Source organism: Rattus norvegicus, chromosome 3, assembly GCF_021556685.1.
Source record: "Rattus norvegicus strain SHRSP/BbbUtx chromosome 3, alternate assembly SHRSP_T2T, whole genome shotgun sequence".
NCBI classification, from domain to species: Eukaryota; Metazoa; Chordata; class Mammalia; order Rodentia; family Muridae; genus Rattus; species Rattus norvegicus.
Window position 1 is genome coordinate 82948093 of NC_141536.1, and position 21208 is coordinate 82969300.

The 21208-nt window shown below is 36.5% G+C and overlaps 1 protein-coding gene across 12 annotated transcripts in view; it reads left to right on the forward strand.

The window, feature by feature from the left end:
• Positions 1 to 20786, forward strand: part of Lrrc4c (leucine rich repeat containing 4C) — a 1368573-nt gene extending 1347787 nt beyond the window's left edge. For 7 of the 12 annotated variants that reach the window (XM_087651928.1, XM_087651926.1, XM_087651927.1 and 4 more), the window contains one exon: positions 16258 to 18923. In XM_087651928.1, coding sequence (XP_087508054.1) covers positions 16300 to 18222 — 1923 coding nt within the window. In that variant the 5' untranslated portion in view covers positions 16258 to 16299 and the 3' untranslated portion in view covers positions 18223 to 18923. 12 annotated transcript variants of the gene reach the window in all.
• Positions 20787 to 21208: the final 422 nt, after the last annotated feature.

Here is a 21208-nt window from a genome sequence, read left to right on the forward strand (position 1 = left end):
TCTTTTAACATGTAATTAGACTGATGAGATTAACAGGCCATTTTACAAATCTGTTCATTGTACTTAAAAATTCTGGTCTTAACCAGAGCCACATATTAGTTCAAGTTAGTGACATTTTAGTGTTTATCTTTTTGAGAAAAATGACCTTGTGTTAGGTTTCAGTCACAACAGCATATCTGGAGAAACAAGACAAGAAAGGTTTATTTTAGATTAGCCAGTTCATGGTTCCTGGAATCTTTGCTTTAGGCCAAAGGTGGGAACATGTGTCTCATTCTGTTCACCTCACGGTGGCTAGGAAGAAGAGAGGAGCAGGAAGGGGCTGGGATCAAGATATACACCCTCAAACATAACCCAGTGACCTCCTTTCTCCAAATGTTTTCCTCAACACCACACAATTGGACTTGTTTTCTATCTTGTCATCCTCATTCACCATCCTCACTTGCAAAGTCTAAAGGAAGTCATCCCATTTCATATCCAGGGAGGCTAAAATCTGTGCCCGCCTTCTAAAATTTATCTTTCCTCAATATCCTATATGAAGGCTTGTTTGCTAGGTTGCTTGATAGCTTATTTGGGGATTTTGTTATATTCTTTTTACGAAATATCATTTTTCATTGATTCTCATCATTGTTCTTCCCTGATGTCAATGACATGAATATTTCTTCATTTGACACCAGTCATGGTGATGACCAACAGCCTGAAAGATAAGTAAACAGTAATGTAATTGTGAGTGCCAATACCCCTTTAGGAATACACTATACTCATGTGAAAAAGGTTCTGGAACAGGCACAGTCACATTCCTCCACTGTGGAAATTTCTCCAGTATCTTATTTTCTCTTCCTCCACATAGGCTCTATTATTGTCTGTTTTGTCTATTGTCTATTGTGACATAGAATAACTGACTGACTGTACTGTCAATATTTAGGGTACATGGCAAATACATGTGACACCACAGCAATCTACGTCCCAAGAATTTTCCTGTAGATATTTTTCCTGAAAACTTGCTGAGGAAGTGGATTTAATTCTTTCATCCTACTTACAGAAGTCAATATCTCATCCCAATACAGCACTACACACACTTAGAACCAAACATAACTAATTGACACAAAGGGAGATCCCACTGCGATAAATTATTTTTTAAAAATTTTTATTTAATCTTTTTTTTTACAGTTCAGATTTTATGCCCTCTTGGTCCCCCCTCTGACTGTTCCACATTCCACACCTCCTCCTCCCATCAGCTGTCTCCACAGGAGGTACCCACCCCCAACTCCCCACCCCAACAGACATCCCCAATCTTTGTGCATAGAATGTACCCATTTTCGAACCATAGATTCTCTGGTTCACTTAATAATTACTTTGTAAAATATATGTATAGAATCACATTTAAACAAAAGTCATAAAATTTCAAAGATTGTACAAATGACTTAAAATCAACTAGCAAAATTATTGGGAACCACGGTGTTACCATAGTTTTAGTAATATTTTGAAGACTCAATAGTATGATTCACTTGATATAATATCAGATTGAGATAGGCATATTCCAGTAAGCTGCAATAGATGAACTGAAGCTGTCAGGAATAAACACAGAAAAGACAATATAAACAAAACAAATATCAAATATTTAAACACCCTTCTAATCTTTTCTCTTTATTAAACCTTCTGTCACCATAATAGCATAGAATAGAAATCAAGAAATACAAATTCACAGCAGTTTCACAGAAAAACAGGGCAGACACATAGATCTCTGAGTTTTAAATTTGTTTTTCAGTTGTGTTTGCTTAGTTGTTGGAGCAATTGAAAATTGATAACAAACAACTTTTCTTTGAGGCCATCTCTTTCTTTTTCACGCAGTCAATACATATGCACTGAATGTGCACCAATGTCTGGCAGTCTGTGTAGGGGATTTAGGCTATAGTTCATCTTCATTGCTTTCAATGTCCTACTTAAATACTTGCTAGCGGATTCACTGTTTACATTCTTAATTCACTCACGTTTTATGCTTCTTTTGTGGAAGTTATAAGAAATAATCATCCAGTCCATCTTTCACTAATTTTACGGATAACAGAAATAACTTAAGACATCTTGGTTCACCCGAGTTTTATTAATAGCCTTTAGGTATCGATTATTACAAGACAGCTTTATCTACATGGTTCCTAACTTAGAATCAAATCTGTTATATAATCAATAATTCAATGTAACAACTATTTATTAAGTAGCTAGATGGAATCCAGTCTATTCTTGTGAATAAATAAATGGGATGGGCACCTAGACAAACATTGATCTTATAAATAAATTTCGTAAGTTTTAATCTTGGCTTTACTGACCACTAGGGGAAGATGAATTAGTAAAAATCATGAGATAGAAGAGAGTTGGTTATGGTAAATAGGTTCTGGCTGGACATAATCTAAATGAATAATCTGAGTGAGGAATTCAAAGCCAAAAGAAGAAAAATATCTAAAGAGGAAATGTAGGAGGATCTAAATTGAATTGAATGCCACTATTACTGTAGTAAGAACCTTAGTAAACAGGATGGGGACAACAATGATATACAGCACCTTGGAGTGAACACCTCACACACCATGCTAAGGCATTGTTTATCAGGGATGATTTGGACCTACAGGGGGCTGTCTGGAATACTGGAAGACATTGTAGTTTTCACTTCTGGGATTGCTACTGGCATCTAGTGGGTGCATTCAGTAAAGGACCAAGTAATTTATTGTCAGGTATATTTATTTGTACACTTGTTGCCTAGTTTCTCATCTGATAATAATTTCAGTTACTTGAAGCAAAAGCTATGACTGTGAACAATTACTTTGGGAAAATATGAAAAGAAAATAACTTTGAGATAAGGAGAAACAGGCACTGATCATTTGGTGTAGTGTGAACCTGAAGAAAAAGAGAAGAGGAAGATGTGGCCTTCGGGTCACAGATGTTATAGCATTCACACAAAGGATGGTGCTCGCGATATGCGATGCAGATTTCTAACAGCTGGAGAATTCTGATTGCATAACCAGAAGAATCAAATACAGAGAAGAATTTGGGCTTTGAGACTTTGAGATCCAACTCCCTGCTTTGACTAAGCATTTTGCTAAACAAATAGTTGTTATAAAAATACAAACATAGTACTGAACAACTCTAATCCTACCACCTAATTTGTGAAACAACTAAGTCATATATATTTTATATTTTCATAAATAATCAATCTCAAAAAGTGGATATGATCTAAAGGATTCATACCCAGACAGAAGGTTCATACCAGCTATCTTGATTTTCTTTGCATCATAAGAAGGGAAGCAAACAGGGAAACCAATACCAAATTAATTTTATGTTTAGCTTTGCCAAGAGGATACTGATTGTGTGTGTATTTTTAGATGTAGATGAGGTTAACTTTTTCTAGCTAATATAAAGTTTGAGCTGTGACTGTCTCCTTAGCCTGCTCATCTATTGTAATATGCTGCTTTGGATTGTGACAATAGCTCACAGAAATTTTCTTTCATGGATTTTAAGAAAAATGATCCTAATGTTTCTATGAAGCACATTTTGCATTGATTAAGAGGCCATGCCCTTTAAAGGTCATTTGCCTTTACGGACTATATGATTTCTTATCCTCTGCTTTAAAAAAAAACTGAGTGTGGAAGAAAAAGGAAAGGAAAGGAAAAAAAAACAGTAGCTAGAACCAAATAGTGAACATTATTATCCAGTCCCGAAATGTAGAGAGAAGTCTTGCGAAGCAAATCATGGAAAGAATCTCCTTCCTGAAAGTAGCAATTTTGAGACAGCCATGTTATTTTAGGCACAAACAGCAGAGGGCATTGTTTGGTCAAACATCAAACAGGGCTGCCAAGGATAACAATAAAGGAAAAAGGAAAAAGCGGAAAATCTTCTCTACTTTCTCCATCCACAAAGCATGCATGAGCAAAGAGGCAGTGAGATGATCTTCAATTTGCTAAGTTGTTCCAGCTCTTTAGTGTATCAAGGTTCATATGACAGTAACTACAAGCCAGAAAAAGATCAACTCAGAAATGGATGAAATTCTTGCTATAGTAATGGGAATGTACCAGGGGCTGAGGGTCCATCAATAGGCTCCAGGAACAGTGGGCCTACAGTCTTAACTGTCTACACTCTGCATTCATCATGGATGCATGCTTTAATACATGAACAGTATACTTTCAGGGAACTACTACTATGTGAGTACATCTCTATTTTGATAATTAACCTTGCATCAAGACTCAATAGGCAGTAAGAGAATCATGCGTGTATCGAAGAAAATAGTTAATACTGACACTTTGATGAAATTGAAATATTTTAAAATTTTACGGGGAGTGACTAGGCATAGTAACTTACCATGACATTCTGAGTAGGTAAAAACTTCTTGATGTTACTCTCAATGATCAAATAAAATGTGACATATTGCAAGTTAGGAATCCTACTCTAAAGGGAAAAATTACATCAAGTTGAAACATTTAGAAAATTAAGAAAGGTCCATGAAGTTGAAGAAATAAAGAAGATTACAATAAAATGAAAAGAGCAAAGAATGAATTAGAAACATATTTTGCATCAGTTTACAAGAATATAAGAGAAAATAAGAATTTCAAGGAAGGGATGACAAAAACATATTTATATATTTAAAATGCACTAAACATGTTTCATGGAGGATTAGATACGACCAGCCAATTGTGAAAAGGGAGAACCTGATAAGATACTTTAGGGGTGTCCAAGTTAAAAATGAAAATGTCATGCATAAGAAGGGAAATACTTGACTATGTTTAGGTGTACTGCTAGGAGAGCAGTGTCTGGCATGGTGTGAATACAGGAAAAGAAGACAAATCAACGAAAAGTACATTTTTGCCTTGAACTACATGGTATATGTTACTAGCATTGATAGAGGGACAGAGGCAGGTTTCCGTGCATGCTATGCTATTTAGTTCATGCAGTCTTCACTGTGCCTACTTTACCATGCCTACTTATGAAAATACAGCTCACAAAAGGCCCTTTTAGTAAAGATCAACTGAATAATAGCAGTAAACTAACCCTCCAACAGAAGTCATTTCACTCCAAATCTGGCTTTTATTCCACTCAATACTGCTGTGAGAAACTAGAAATTCTCCGCCATACACTTAAATACGTTTCTAGGTTGTAAAATAACTGAGGCCGTTATTACTTGCATGCTTACTTCTCCTTTCACACAATTCACCCTGTAGATTTGAGCAGCAGAGATGATTCGTGTATGACTTCAGGATGATAATTTCTATACCATCTCAGTCCTGCCTCTGTGCAATTTATATTTCCTGTTCTTTGAGATGTTAACTAGGCTGGGTTAATTTCCAACTTCGGAACTCTGTTGTCAGGCAATCAAACTGAATATCAGCTCCATGCAATTTTAGAGTAATGTGTGGTGTACGTATTATTGAAGTCACCTTTTTCCATAAACTGGTCCCCTTCTTTCCCCTGTCTTTGTGCCTTCTCCACAAAGTCAGAAACATTTGAAAACAATGCTGTCACAGTCTCCTTTCATGCTTAAAGTTCTCAAGGTTTTTTGTCTCAAATATTTTCATTGAAATAAATCTGAACAATTATGTCAGATGTGCAGCAAACCCCAGTGGACCAAGTTACACGTCCAAATTTAACTCTTCTGCAACAGGGGTACTTGGTTAAATAACCCTTGCTTTATTCTCCAGAGCATAACATTAAATTGGTTGCTATCCCCCTCCTCCTCCTCCTCCTCCTCCTCCTCCTCCTCCTCCTCCTCCTCTTCCTCTTCCTCCTCCTCCTCTTCCTCCTCCTCCTTTTCCTCCTTCTATAACATTCTATCTATATTCAGTGCTTCCTCATTTAATTATATCCTAATGTCACATCTAATCACTCATCATATATTATAAAGTTATAAACAGGGCTTCTTAAAAATTCAAATGTAGAAGCAGATTATTTCTCATAAAACATACTTTCTCACATCTAAACATCATCTTAGAAGAATTTTTAGTCATTGTGCTTCAAAAACAGCTGTCTGTTGACTTCATGTGTCAAGTCCCTGAGTTGCAGCCATTTAAAACCTGTACTGTTTTCATTACACTTACCTAAGGCTGGTCTTGGGCATATTTGTCTATAAAATATTCCTTAAAATGCTCCATGTATTTGTACCCCTTCTCAAAGAGAGACAGATCAGTATGCTTGTAAAGATTGATTTAAAAATGGCGTGTAGTCTACATTAGAAAATACTGCTAAAACAAATTTGAATTGAAAAGGTGAGCTCCCTTTGGTAATTCTGTGACTTAATTTGTGCCTTTTTCTTTTCTAGCATTTTTATATTTTTGGTTGTAAGCCTAGCCTTTAACGGCTTAGCTATATCTCCAGCCCTCTAGCATTTTTAAATATGGAAAGATGTTGACAAATAATTTTTCAGCAGAAAATCTTTTTGTCATGGTGGGAATAAACTTTAGTTAGTTTCTTATAGTTAAACCAGGGTAACTGTGGTTAATATAATGAGAAGAATTCAGTATGTCAAATGTTGTAGGAAATTAGAATTTTCAACTACCTTTGTTTTTTTCTATGGTATTAATTTGATGAGATGATTGCAAGTGAGACAGACAGAGAGACAGAGAGAAAGAAAGAGAAAGACGGAGACAGATATACAGAGAAGATGGATAGATGGTAGAGATAGATAATAGATAGATAGATAGATAGATAGATAGATAGATAGATAGATATTGATAGGCTATATCAAAATATGTTTAGTTGCTTATAACCTGAAAACAAAACAAAAGAAGTAAACAAACAAAAAAACGTTATACATTCAAGGATAAGTGGTTTGATAGTATTAAAAGTGTACACAGAAAGAACCATTACTATGTCATTTAGTAGACTTGTTCATCACAACTTCAAAGAAGTTCTTTGCACTTTATGTTTTACTTTTTTTTGCTCTATCAACTTCACTGTCAGGTCTTTTTCTTTTGAACAAAATTTCTGCAACTCCAGATATCTTATTCTCTCAAATTATTCCAGAAACATAATATAGAACTAGATATCCATTTATAAATCCAATCTCACCCCATTTTGTTATTTATGAGAGGAAAAAGATTTTATATCTTCTCAGCTGCCAATTCCTTGTATTTAACCAGCTAACTTTTGTCCAATGCCAAGAATTAACTAATTTTTAACAGCAGATATCAACATGTCTATGTTTACTTAAGAAGCTAACAATATATAGCCTACACATTGGCCTGCCAAGTGTTATATGTGTGCTGTGCAAGCTAGAAATATTTTTTTGATGAATAAATGTTTAGGCTGAAGATAGGGAGTAATATTTTGAAATATGTGACAAGTATACTAAAATCAAATGTCCATGTCTATAGTCAATTGGACTGCAGCATGGTTATGACTGTTGGTTGATGTGAAGGATGTGAAGCCCATGGCTGCTATAGTGGTAGATTGGAGTGCTTAAAATGTTTTCTATGTGTCCATTTGCAGAAAACTCACGTAGACCTAACTTAAAAAGAAATCTATTCACCTGTAAACACAGCACCATCCTCCTCTAAAGGCAGATAATACAGTAATTTTTTGAGGGGTCAGTTCTATTGAATTTAATTCTCCTCAAAAAAGGAAAGAATTAGAAAATGTTGTACAAAAACCCTGTAGGTATATTGCATTTTGGTTGATGTTCAATTACAATATAAAAAAAGCCTAATTTTCACATGACAAAAATATTCTTAAAGCAACTCTGTCTCAAGAAATTAAAACAGCTGAATTCATTCCTTACTATGATAAAAGTGAAGATCATCTCAAAAATATTTGACAATGTTAATGAGTATAGCTGTAAAGATGTAGTCTTACTTCATTCAAATTGGGAAAGTAGATTGAGGAAAATTTTTCAGTGGTAACTTGGTTGCCTTTAGGACATAATAATGTAAGGGGATGGCCATAACACGTTATTGTAAAAGACTTTATAAATCTCAGAGTACAAATCCTTGTGGAAAGATTCCAGGAAAATGTTTACACATCTATACTAGGGATAATACTGAGAAGACTGTTTTGCTAGCAAGCAGGAAGCCCGGGGTTCTGTTACCAGTATCTCATAAACCTGGAATACTAGTGCTTACCTGTAATGTCAGAAGTGCGGAAGTAAAGGCAGAAAGATCAGAAGTTCTAGGTACTCTAAATAGTTAAGGATTAGTACATAGAGAATTTTAAATCATTCTGGAATACATGAGACTTTCTCAACCAATCAACTAACCACCAAAAATACTACTAATGAATCATTTGCTGAAAGGATAGTCCCAGAAAAGGAATGAACTGCTTTGAAGACAATGAATAAGGGTTGAAAGATACAATATATGTGGCTATACTGATAAGTCATTAGCTGTTGGCTCAATAAATAGCCTATGCATATAGCAAACTAATAGAAGCAGATTCTCCCTAGCCTGTGAATTATCTAGCTATAAGTTTCTGGCCATAGCAAAAATATCACATCTAAGTCCCTTCTTGGGTAGGTCGGTGATTCCAGTAACATTTATATCACTATTGTACCTCTGGGCATAATTTGTTAGGGTTATTGTAGCTCATGGCTTTCACGGCTGTTTGAAATTGTTGACTACTTTTTGTTGTTGTAAAAATATAAAAATAAAAAATGTATTGTTGTCTTTTACCTCGTTAGGTCCAGCACCCCGGTGCCCCAATATATCTGCTAGATATCTTGGCAGAAACACATCCCCACTCCTCGGCGGCCCAGTGTCTCCTGCTGCCGCACACTTTCCTACACTCAAACTGTCACATAAAAGAACACACAACACAATAATCTTAGATCCAATAGATAAGCTATAATTGCCCACTTAAACATACAAAGCCTAGTACCAACCATCCCCTAGAACATTGATAACAACCTGTAAATACACAGAGTGAGATCTTTAGTCAGCCTCCATTGTTTTGCCACAGCTTCTCCCCTTCTCTCTCCCTCCTGTCTCTTCCTTTCTGTTCCAGTCTCCTCCTCTCCCTTCAAACTTCTCTCCCGCCCATCCTTCCTTCTCCTCCAATGATAGGCCTCCTTCTATCCTGTACCTGCCCCTCACCTGTATTTTACAAATTCAATGGGGAGAAGGTTCTGGTGAAGTCACCTGATTCATGAGTAGTGACTAGGCAGCTGTCCTTGGGGCAGTGGAATTAGCATCAAAATACAGATAACTCCAGGGCAAACCACAACAACTTTTCTCATTTAATAAGATGAACAGCACCTTCTATCCTTGAGAGCTACCCAGTAGGAATGAAGCTTCTACTTCAATACCATATTGATTTCTCCAAATTTTATGACATAATTTTATGAGGAGGTTTCATCAACCAATATGGTTTTATTACCAAGTTCTAGGTCATAATAAAAAAAATGATAGCAGTTTGTAATGTTTTGTGATCGAGGGGATTCTATTGGCAAAATACGAAAGCAAAATAATCCATTCCTGGTATGAGAGTGTCTAGTAGGGGTGTTTTACACCTATATAATAGTAAATATATTTAATTTATTTTTAAATGTGGGTTTAGATATTATATGAATCTTCTACAGAAGAAAGGTTTCCATGAGTTTTTCAGGAAGCTACAGAGCAAGTTACCCATTATTATGGTTAATCCTGCTCTCCCATTCCCCACCTTAATTAATCACTCATTTTATTTTTCCTCTTTCTCTATTGTATCCTTTCATTGTATCTCTACTCCCTTGAAAGTATCCTATTCATAGAATCTTAATAATTTCCTGATATAGACAGGTATTCCAAATGAAACATAAATACCTAAAGATACAAAGCTAGCATCCAAATAGAAATAGATAAGGACCATTTTTCTTTCTGAGTCAGATTTTCTCACATAAGGTAACTGGATTTCAGAACCATCCACTAAACAATAAATTTCATAATTTTACTTTAATATTCAATTTATAAATTTATCATATTTTATTATGCAATCTTCAGTTGATAGATATCCAAATTGTTTCCATTCATAGCTATTGTAGCTACTTCAGCAATGAACATGAATGAACAAGTTGCTCTGTAAGAATATATGGATGATTTTGTGTACTTAGGCGAATGTAGTTTAACTATTTCCTGTGCAGGATGCTTTTCTATCTTTTTGTGATCCTCCACACTAATTTCCATAGTGGTTTTACCAATTTGTATTCCCATAAACAATGAATGAGCATGCCCTTTCCTCCACAGTCATGTAAATATCTGCAAACTTTTATATTTTTCATCTTATCCATTCTGAATAGGTAAGTTGAAGTCTCAAAAGGCTCAAAGTAGTTATCATTTGTATTTCCTTGATGGCAAAAGACTTGAATATGAAAAAAATACATTTCTCACTCATTTGCATTTCTTTTCTAAGAACTCTCCCTTTAGTTTCTTGTCCTAATTTTAGTTTTATTTTATTGACTTTTACATTAGTTTTATTTATTTTACATTTTTCACAGTTTCCCCTCGCTTCAATCTGTCCAGTACCTCCCAGACCCCTCTTTCACATTCGTGCCACCTCTCTTCCTCTTTAGAAAATGACTGGCCTCATGAATGTCAACCAGCTAGGGCATATCAAGTTGCAGTAAGACCAGGCATTTCCTCTTCTACTAAAGCTAGACAGGTAACCCAGTAAGGAAAAGGGTCCCAAAGGCACAGAAACAGGCTCAGAAACAGTTTCTGCTCCCACTGTTAAGAGTCATACAAGAACACCAAACTACACAAATGTGTCTTGGCCCAATTTCTAAGTGTGTATGTGTGTGTGTGTGTGTGTGTGTGTGTGTGAATGTGCTCAGTTTTCTGCATACCTTATATATTCTTTTCAAAATTTAATTTATTTTATGTGCGTTGATCTTTTACCTGCATGCATGCCTTTATTAAGGTATGAGGATCTAAAATCTTGTATCAAGGCACAGTTGTGAGCTGCAATGAGAGTGTTAGGAGTTGAACCCAGATCCATTGGAAGGACAGTCAGTGCTCTTAAATGCTAAGCCATTTCTCCAGTCCCATCTTGTATATTCCTGACACAAGTATTATTTTAGAAGTATAAGTAGTAAATATTTTTCTATGGTGTATGGTCTCTTCACTCAAATGATGATCTGTTTTGCTGTAAAGAAATATTTTAATTCCTCACAGTCCCATAAAGTATTCAGAGATTTCAGTGGAATAGAATTTAAAGAAAAGAACATGTTTATTGGAATGGCTTACAGGCCAAGGACCATCTAGTGCTGCAATGGCTCTCTATACCAACAGAAAGTACAAGAATCCATCAATTACTCAGTCCATGAGGCTGTATATCCAAGCTGGCCTTTAGTATGTACTAGAATATTAAAGAAGTAGGTTTTAATGTCAATGAAGAAGTAGACTTACCAATAAGAAGAAAGGCAAGTAGGCAAAGCTCAAATGCTTCTTTGTTATATTTCTTTTATTTAGGCTGTCAGTAGAAGGTATGGCCTAGATTAAAGATGCATTTTTCTATCTCAAAAGATACAGATTAAAGGTGGATCTTCCCAATTCAAAAGACTTAACTAAGAAAGATCCCTCCTAGGTGCACCCTATCACTTGACTTAGGTTATTAGTTAATGCTAGATGTTGTCAATTTGACAAGGAAGTATAGGCATCCCATCTGGCAACTACTGATCTTAATTACTGAACTATCAAGATCCAATTCAGAAAATCCTTTCACATGGTATAAATTCAATCATAATCCTCAATTTTTCTCTATTAGTCTCAAGGCGTAGTGTTTATTGAGGTCTCTGATCCATCTGGAATTGAGGTTGAGAGAAACTCCATTTAGTAGACACCAATTAGCAACCTACCACATATTAACGTTCAGAGAATAAGGGACTATGAAATATTCATCCCTAAATGAAACATCTGCATCTAAATGACCTTTTCCCAATGCTCAGAGATTATCACGAAAGAGAACCAGAAAGGTAGTAAGTGTAAGAAGTATGGAAACAGAGTTTCCCATATTTATGTTCAAGTTTATCATGAAATAGTGTTTCCCTGTGACAAAAGAGCAGTTACAAAGTTAAACTCACAGTGGTTTTAACAGCATACAATATGCCTGCATAATCCCAGGTCAGACAAAATTTCAGCATGGATGGGAGAGATATATACAAGTCTCACCCCTATCTTAGGAGTTATGAGCAATTGATTACTTCTTTGAAAAAGAAATGTCAGTTTGCTTTAAAGGTGTGGCTCCTGTTTGACTAATTGTGCTATGTGGAGTTGCCATATACCAGCATATTTGGGAAACAGAATTTGGACAAGGTGGATGCTTGCAGCCAACCATTGGACTGAGAACAGGCTCCCCAGTGGAGGAGATCGAGAAAGGACTGAAGGAGCTGAAGGGGTTTGCAACACCATAGGAAGAACAACAATATCAAACAACTAGACCCCCCCAGTGCTCCTAGGGACTAAACCAACAAACCAAAGTGGAGCGGTCTATGGCTCCTGCAGAATAAGTTGCAGAGGATGGCCTTGTCGGGCATCAATGGGAGGAGAGGCCCTTGGTTCTTCTATGAAGGCTTGATGCCCAGTGAAGGGGAATGCCAGGGTGGGGAGGCGGGATGGAGTGGGTGAGTGGGTGAGTGGGTAAGTAGGGGAGCAGCCTCACAGAAGCAGGGGGAGGGGCAATGAGATAGGGGTTTCCAGAGGGGAAACCCAGAGAGGGGACTAACATTTGAAATGTAAATTTAAAAAAATGCAAAAAATGAAAAGAAAAAACTTAATTTACAGAATGGTGTGGTGTGTGTGTGTGTGTGTGTGTGTGTGTGTGTGTGTGTGTGAGAGAGAGAAAGAGAGAGAGAGAGAGAGGGTGGGGGGAGAGAGAGGTGCAGAGATGAAGAAAATGTATTTGAGATTCTCATTATTAATATTTCAGGTGGGCAAGTAGAAGTTCCGGTGCTCTATGATTACTGAGAATCCTTAAAGATGCATGTGCATAGTGGGATTTTTTAATTAACTCAATTCATCTATTTATTTCCTCTTTTCCAAATTTATTCTAATGTCTATGGTCAGCCTGTGTCAACACTATCTGACTGAGTTTAAACTTATTTCTCCCTTACCCACACTTATGCATACACTAGTTTATCAATGCATGGGATGCATAAGGAGAGAAGAAAGACCTATTGATGAAATCAAGGTATCCTCCAGGACATACCTAAAGGTATGGTAGGTTTATTCCAACTGCCACACAAACCATTTGTAAGTAAATGCTGTGGAATGGCATTGTAATGGATAGTGCATTGATTTAAATTGATTTCCTTTGTTCTGATAAAATCATCTTATAAAAGAGATGCTGAATCTGGGCTTTTGATGCAAAAATAACATAATTTAGATTTTAAAGTAGAAAACCTTTTATTAATAGTAGTTTATTTGATTCAATGCAAGGTCCCAAATATTTGCTATATGTTATAAATTAGATTTGAACCAAGTATAATTCATGAATCATTACTTATGATTGATTCATCAGAAACCTCATTAATTGCAATAATACAATGACCTTGAAGGGAACCAGAACAAGAAACTACAATTCAACCATGGTAAAGAGGAACAAGAGAATTATATAACCTAAAACTACCATCAATGTTCATATGCCCTTTTTTTTTTTGTATATTCCTGATCATGTCAGCTAATTCTTATGGTAACACTAACCGGGAAATATTTAAACAGCCATTAAACCATAACAAAAGTATATTATTTTCTTGAAAATAAATGGATCTGATGATCATTGCACTAAACCAAAAAGCTAGAGAATTATCACATGATTTCTTTTATATTTGAATGAAAGGGGATTGTAGTCATGGTTGCTAAAGGAGAAGGCAACAGAGTCAATCTGGGAATAGCTGGACTCCGTGAGCACATAGATAGGGTGAGACAAAAATGCATGTGTGGTTCAGAAGTGGATAATTTAATCCTTTTTGCAGACTATATCAAAGGGTTTCCCTCTGCTATTTGTTACTAGATCTTGAGGTGAGTAAGGCAATAGGGTCGTAGTCATAAGGGTTCTGTCTTATTCCAGAAATGTCAAGGTCATGGAAGCAGTAATCTCTCTGTGATCAGCAAAGATCCTGAACATCAAAGTATCAAGACAGGTACAATAATTATATTAGAATGTACCACCTTATATATGAAAATATCACTCGTTATTATCTCCACTTGCAACTTGCCCGACTATGTCAGTTATGTTTGCAATAGGCACATAAGAGGGTGTCACATGGGGCCTCTCTCTTCTCTGAGGAAAAAAAATATATGTATATGTACACTGTCTCTTTCAGTCTTCTGCAGCAGGAGAAAGATAGTGTGATCTGGATATACTGGCTCTTTTCATCTACCATTTGTCTTAGCTCATGTTAATCCTTTTACCCCAAGTACCCCTCTTTCTTTTATCCATCAAACAGATACAGAACCTAGGAAATGTGACCTTCTTTAAATGCCCCACTCCCCCATCCATTTTTTCAGCAGTGTGCTACTCTGGCAATAGGATCTGGTGCCAATATATTGTCTCATACTAATAAACATGAGTTATTTTACTCATCTATTCCCCTGATGTCTCACCATTTGAGTTCACATTTCCTTAGGGATGTGGGTTTCACTCTTCATCTTTTTATGTCTAGTACACATCAAGTGTTCTTGCTGAGACACAACAGGATTAGAAACAATGATAATAATAACAATGTCTAATATTTACTCAGCTTATACAATATGGAAAGTAGTTTTTTTAAGTTCTTTATCTGCATTAACTAGATTGCCTGAATATTCCTTGAGAAGTGCTACCATTTCCATTTTACCAGTGAGAAAAGGACGCTGAACTATAGGAAGTATAAGTAACTTGACCAATGTTGTACCTAATATAGGCTAAGTTTGTCTACTTTTAATTGGAATTCATTGAAATTCTTACTCCCACCCTCCTTTCTTTCTAAAAGATTAGTAGAAACAACAGGTTAAGAGGAGAGTTTTTGAATATATTACTTACAGATATGATTTATAATCAGCCAGTTGGGTTGATGAAATATCCTTAGACATTGCTGCTTGGAAATAATGCAAGAAATAAATTATTTTATTTCCCCAAATGAATAAGAATCCATAATAATGAGGACACAAGGTAACAATACTGTTGCACATTTTTTTCTGTTATCAAACTTTACAATTATCCAAGGAACTTAACAGGTGACTCCCCCGCAACCCCCCTGCAATAGACATTAATGAGAATCAGTAGGCTACATTATAATAACGTACATATGTGAATCTCTATGGAAGCTCATGCTCATACATACAACCAAATTAGTCCACTCTCACAGAAAGCATGAATTAAGTTGTTTTTTACTCCCATCGAAGGCTACTCTCAGGGGAAGACATTTTAAATACATTAATTGTGAAACATAGGATGTGCTGATCTCTGTTCCTCACCACATTCAGGAGAGTCTGACGGCTCTGAGTACTGATTGCATACGTTAACCATATGACTTCTTGCATGATATTCTTTTTCCTATGAATCTTATTCTTCAAAGGGGAGAGACTAGTGCCCTTGTCAGAGTTTGAAATGTTACTTAGCAGTGACATTGGGATACATCATGTCCAATTGTATACCTGATAACAAGTTTAACATTTCTGTTTTTGGTTCATGGCTAGATGTAACCAATTTAATAAAATAATCAATAATAATAATAATTAATAATAATAATAATTTTAACAGGGTATCATGCAATTTATCTTTACTAGTTACCAAAAATTAATTACGTATTCCTGAATAGCATTGTTTAATAATTATGTAGCCCATGATACCTGCCATATTGGATGTATTTCATGGATGTGTCCCTTCTTAATAATTTTGATTGGAGGTTTTGGTTTTGGTTGGCTGGGTTTAGTTCCTGAATGCTATTTATATATCTCATCTGAGATGGACATGGAGCAAAAGATAAAGTCCATCACATATACCTTGGTGCATTTGGCATCTGCAAAGTTAGCAATTGATAAGCACTACACCAGTGACCTCTTCCTTAATGTTCGATTTGTCTATGACTAAACACCTGATTGTATGCAGGTGGTGAATGATTGCTAGTTTGGACTACTGAAATCTTTCTCTGTAAATTTCTCTGCAATGTATTGGCAATCTACAGACAGCTACTAAATTTGTTTACCATTAAGGCTAACACACATGTTTTTTCTGTTAATTTTTACCAACAATGGCCTAAGCTCATACATATATAAATAACAATACTCTAGGAAGACATTTAATGAAGTAATAACTCTTTTTGTTTCCATTGTTTTTCAGACTGTTTAAACTCCAGAAGGACCAACACCAGATAAATTATGAATGTTGAACAAGATGACCTTACATCCACAGCAGATAATGATAGGTCCTAGGTTTAACAGGGCCCTATTTGACCCCCTGCTTGTGGTGCTGTTGGCTCTTCAACTTCTTGTGGTGGCTGGTCTGGTTCGGGCTCAAACCTGCCCTTCAGTGTGCTCTTGTAGCAACCAGTTCAGCAAGGTGATTTGTGTTCGGAAAAACCTTCGTGAGGTTCCTGATGGCATCTCCACCAACACGAGGCTGCTGAACCTCCATGAGAACCAAATCCAGATCATTAAAGTGAACAGCTTCAAGCATTTGAGGCACTTGGAAATCCTCCAGTTGAGCAGGAACCATATTCGAACCATTGAAATCGGGGCCTTCAATGGTCTGGCGAACCTCAACACTCTGGAACTCTTTGACAATCGTCTTACCACCATCCCAAATGGAGCTTTTGTATATTTGTCTAAACTGAAGGAGCTGTGGTTGCGGAACAACCCTATTGAAAGCATCCCTTCCTATGCTTTTAACAGAATCCCTTCTTTGCGCCGCCTAGACTTAGGGGAATTGAAAAGGCTTTCATACATCTCAGAAGGTGCCTTTGAAGGTCTGTCCAACTTGAGGTATTTGAACCTTGCCATGTGCAACCTCCGGGAAATCCCTAACCTCACGCCGCTCATCAAACTAGATGAGCTAGATCTTTCTGGGAACCATTTGTCTGCAATCAGGCCTGGCTCTTTTCAGGGGTTGATGCACCTTCAAAAACTGTGGATGATACAGTCTCAGATTCAAGTGATTGAACGGAATGCCTTTGATAACCTTCAGTCACTAGTGGAGATAAACTTGGCACACAACAATCTAACATTACTGCCTCATGACCTCTTCACACCCTTGCATCATCTAGAGAGGATACACCTTCACCACAACCCATGGAATTGTAACTGTGACATCCTGTGGCTCAGCTGGTGGATAAGAGACATGGCCCCCTCCAACACGGCTTGTTGTGCCAGGTGTAACACTCCCCCCAACCTGAAAGGGAGGTACATCGGAGAGCTGGACCAGAATTACTTTACATGCTATGCTCCAGTAATTGTGGAGCCCCCTGCAGACCTCAATGTCACTGAAGGCATGGCCGCTGAGCTGAAATGTCGGGCGTCTACGTCCCTGACTTCCGTATCTTGGATTACTCCAAATGGAACTGTCATGACCCACGGGGCATACAAAGTGCGGATAGCTGTGCTCAGCGACGGTACTTTAAATTTCACAAATGTAACTGTGCAAGACACAGGCATGTACACATGTATGGTGAGTAATTCTGTTGGCAACACCACTGCTTCTGCCACCTTGAATGTTACTGCGGCAACCACTACTCCATTCTCGTACTTTTCAACTGTAACAGTAGAGACTATGGAACCTTCTCAGGATGAGGCACGGACCACAGATAACAATGTGGGCCCCACTCCAGTGATCGATTGGGAGACCACCAATGTAACCACATCTCTTACGCCACAGAGCACAAGGTCGACAGAGAAAACATTCACCATCCCAGTAACTGACATTAACAGCGGAATCCCAGGAATTGATGAAGTAATGAAAACAACAAAAATCATTATTGGGTGTTTTGTGGCCATCACTCTCATGGCTGCCGTGATGCTGGTCATTTTCTATAAGATGAGGAAACAGCACCATCGGCAAAATCACCATGCTCCAACGAGGACTGTTGAAATCATTAACGTGGATGATGAGATCACTGGGGACACGCCCATGGAAAGCCACCTGCCCATGCCTGCGATTGAGCATGAGCACCTAAACCATTATAACTCTTACAAATCTCCCTTCAACCACACAACAACAGTAAACACAATAAATTCAATACACAGTTCAGTGCATGAACCGTTATTGATCCGAATGAACTCTAAAGACAATGTACAAGAGACTCAGATATAAAACATTTACAGTTACAGAAAACAAACAATCAAAAAAGACAGTTTATTAAAAAATGACACAAATGACTGGGCTAAATCTACTGTTTCAAAAAAAGTGTCTTTACAAAAAAAAACAAAAAGAAAAGAAATTTATTTATTAAAAATTCTATTGTGATCTAAAGCAGACAAAATTATGTGTATTCCTCAGAACCTGTTTTTGCTGCACTTACTATTTTCCCACACCTCCTCCCTCCCCTCCCCGATTGCCATATTTTTCATAGATCTCAACTCCCCAAAGAACTGGTCTAGGAAATTTTGTAAGAATTCTGTTACACTTTGAGATTTTTATGGTGAATTCTAGTGGTGAGATCCAGTCTATTTTGTCTCTTTCTCTCTATATTTTTTTCATTATTTTCTTTTTCCTTCATGCCCTTATGAAGTAGTTCAATGGGGAATGCAATATTAGAAATAGATTTTTAAGAAAGAATGAGGAAAATGCAAGATCTTATATTTTTCATGTAATAACCTGTTCTGTATTTATGAGGAGGACATTCTGTGGAGAAAGAAAAAGAAGTAAGCAAACAGCAGATTAATTTACATATGAGCATCTATAAAACCCATGACTTTTAAAAAGAAAAAGAAAAAAAAAACCTCTAGAATCAGAATTTGTAGTTCAAAAGCTTAAAATAAGATTATAAATAAAATATTGTTGGTTTTTCTGTACCTGGACATAGCTCATTTGTAATCTGGCTCAAATGTGAGAAACCTGGAGGTAATTAGATTCCTTGTTTTCTAAGAAAGATAACAAACACTACAGTAACCTCTAATCACAGCATTATTTCCTACATGTCTCTGCTGTTTTATTTGCTTATTACACATCAACATTCAAAGATACTAAGATATTCTTGCCTTACCTACTAGGAGGGACCCTTGTAACCTTTTGGATGGAAAGTTAACAATTTGCAAACTAAATGTAATTCAGGGAAGGAGAAAATACCAGTATGATATATTTTCTTTCTTCTAAAGAAAACTCTGCAGACCAGCTGAAATAGTACCACAAAAGACGAGTCATTCTTAATTGCTCACAGTTGAAAAGGAATTTGGAGTTCTGAGTGTTAGCAAATTTAGTTCAATTCATTGAAAATTATCACAGAGCAGAAAGGAGCTAAATGGTCACTTGGCTGATGTGAGTCCACAAATAGCAAGGCCTAGTTCCTGCCCTTGCATCATTTCCAAGGATTTTTCTCACTGTATTACTAAGCACTAGCACTAATGTTTATAGGTAAATGATAGTGTCCTAGGCACTCTAAATTGCAAAATATTAAAATGTTATAGAAACTTACTGAATTCATGATTTCTGCCATGCTTCAGGTGGAGAGAACTTTCTTCTTCAGAAAACAGACTCCCAGGAGTTTAAGAAGCAAAAACAATGGAGTATTGTGAAATAATGGGCACATATGAACAGAAAACAAGCCTGATGAAATACATGATGACTTACCAGGACTTTCTTTAAAGGAGCTGTGGCAATCTTAGCTAAGAGGACAGAAAATTGCTTTCAAAAAGAAAAAGAATCCACTGGTTGTGAATGCTTGCATTCTCTCAATATTTTCACATACTTTGTGTATGAACTTTATCTTTCTATCTGTGGTACAATATATAGACAGAGAGACAGACAGAGAGACAGAGAGACAGACACACACAAACACACACAACTCCCCCACACACACTTCTCACTGACCTTGAAATCTGTCCTTGCCATCAAACCCAGGAGATAACGAATGACTAAATTGAGGGAAATGCATCTCCCAGTGGATGAGCAGCTTGAACACTTGCATGTAATTCTACAGTCTAGACCTCACACCAGGTTTCGTGATCACCGGGTTTGAAAAACCAGTCATTTCTAACAGTGTAGATTAAAAAAAATAGGAGGAAGAGTTAAGAAATGGATGCAAAGACACAAAAGTCCTGTTTCGTTTTTTTGGCCACACACCCTTTGGCTATTTTCTCCTGTATCCCTTCTTCCCTTTATCACAAACCTAATTTACATTTTCTGTTACTGTTCAGTAGACATAGGCAAAGGGCAAGCATATATGGACTGTCATTCACATATATAGCATGGTGTGTGGTTGCATAGCATTCTAACAGAAACGTACACTCATACACAAACATATACATTTTAAATATTAACTAGATCTGGGACAAAGAAGGGGGATATTAATGAGTGAAGAAATGGGTGGTGCCTTCTTTTCTTAATTCTGTTCCTAGTTTTTGTTTACAAACTTCTGCCTCTTGACTCTCTCATGTTAAGCTTATGATTATTATAAGGGTACCCAAAAATGTTCAAACCATATACTATTTGTCATGGCTAAACAGTTAGACAAATTGTCCTAAATGCAATGGAATATAAAATAACCAAATAAAACAAACAATAGACGAACAGACAAACCAAAATCAGTGAGTAGAAAATCAAAACTATGAGATACCTGCGACCAGAATACTACAATAGATTGAAACAACACATTTCAGAAATAAAATACACGTATGGAAGGTTTAAATTAATTAAATTGAGTTATATATCAAATTAAATATTGTACAAGCAGTTCTTATTGCAGCTGTAAGAATTACTTATTTTAAACGAAACTGAAGTTGACTCAAAAGCTCTTCCAGTTAATATTATGCACACTGGTTCACTAATGACTTGGTGTGCTAGAGAAATACCTTGATTTTCTTGATGAGAAAAATTCTATATGATCACTTACATATTCTTGCTCCAAACAAGTTACATGATAACATGTAAAATTGTGTGTGTGTGTGTGTGTGTGTGTGTGCACGTGCGTGCGTGTATGTATGTGTAGGTGTGTTGGGGGGGTCATATTTTCACAGACATTTCTGAAAAAAAATTATTATTTATTGTGAATCAAACTTCATTTTTGACTATGACCAACATCTCAGATGTAATGTACATACCTTGATAAAACATTGGAAGAATTTGGGTATTTCAAACACAT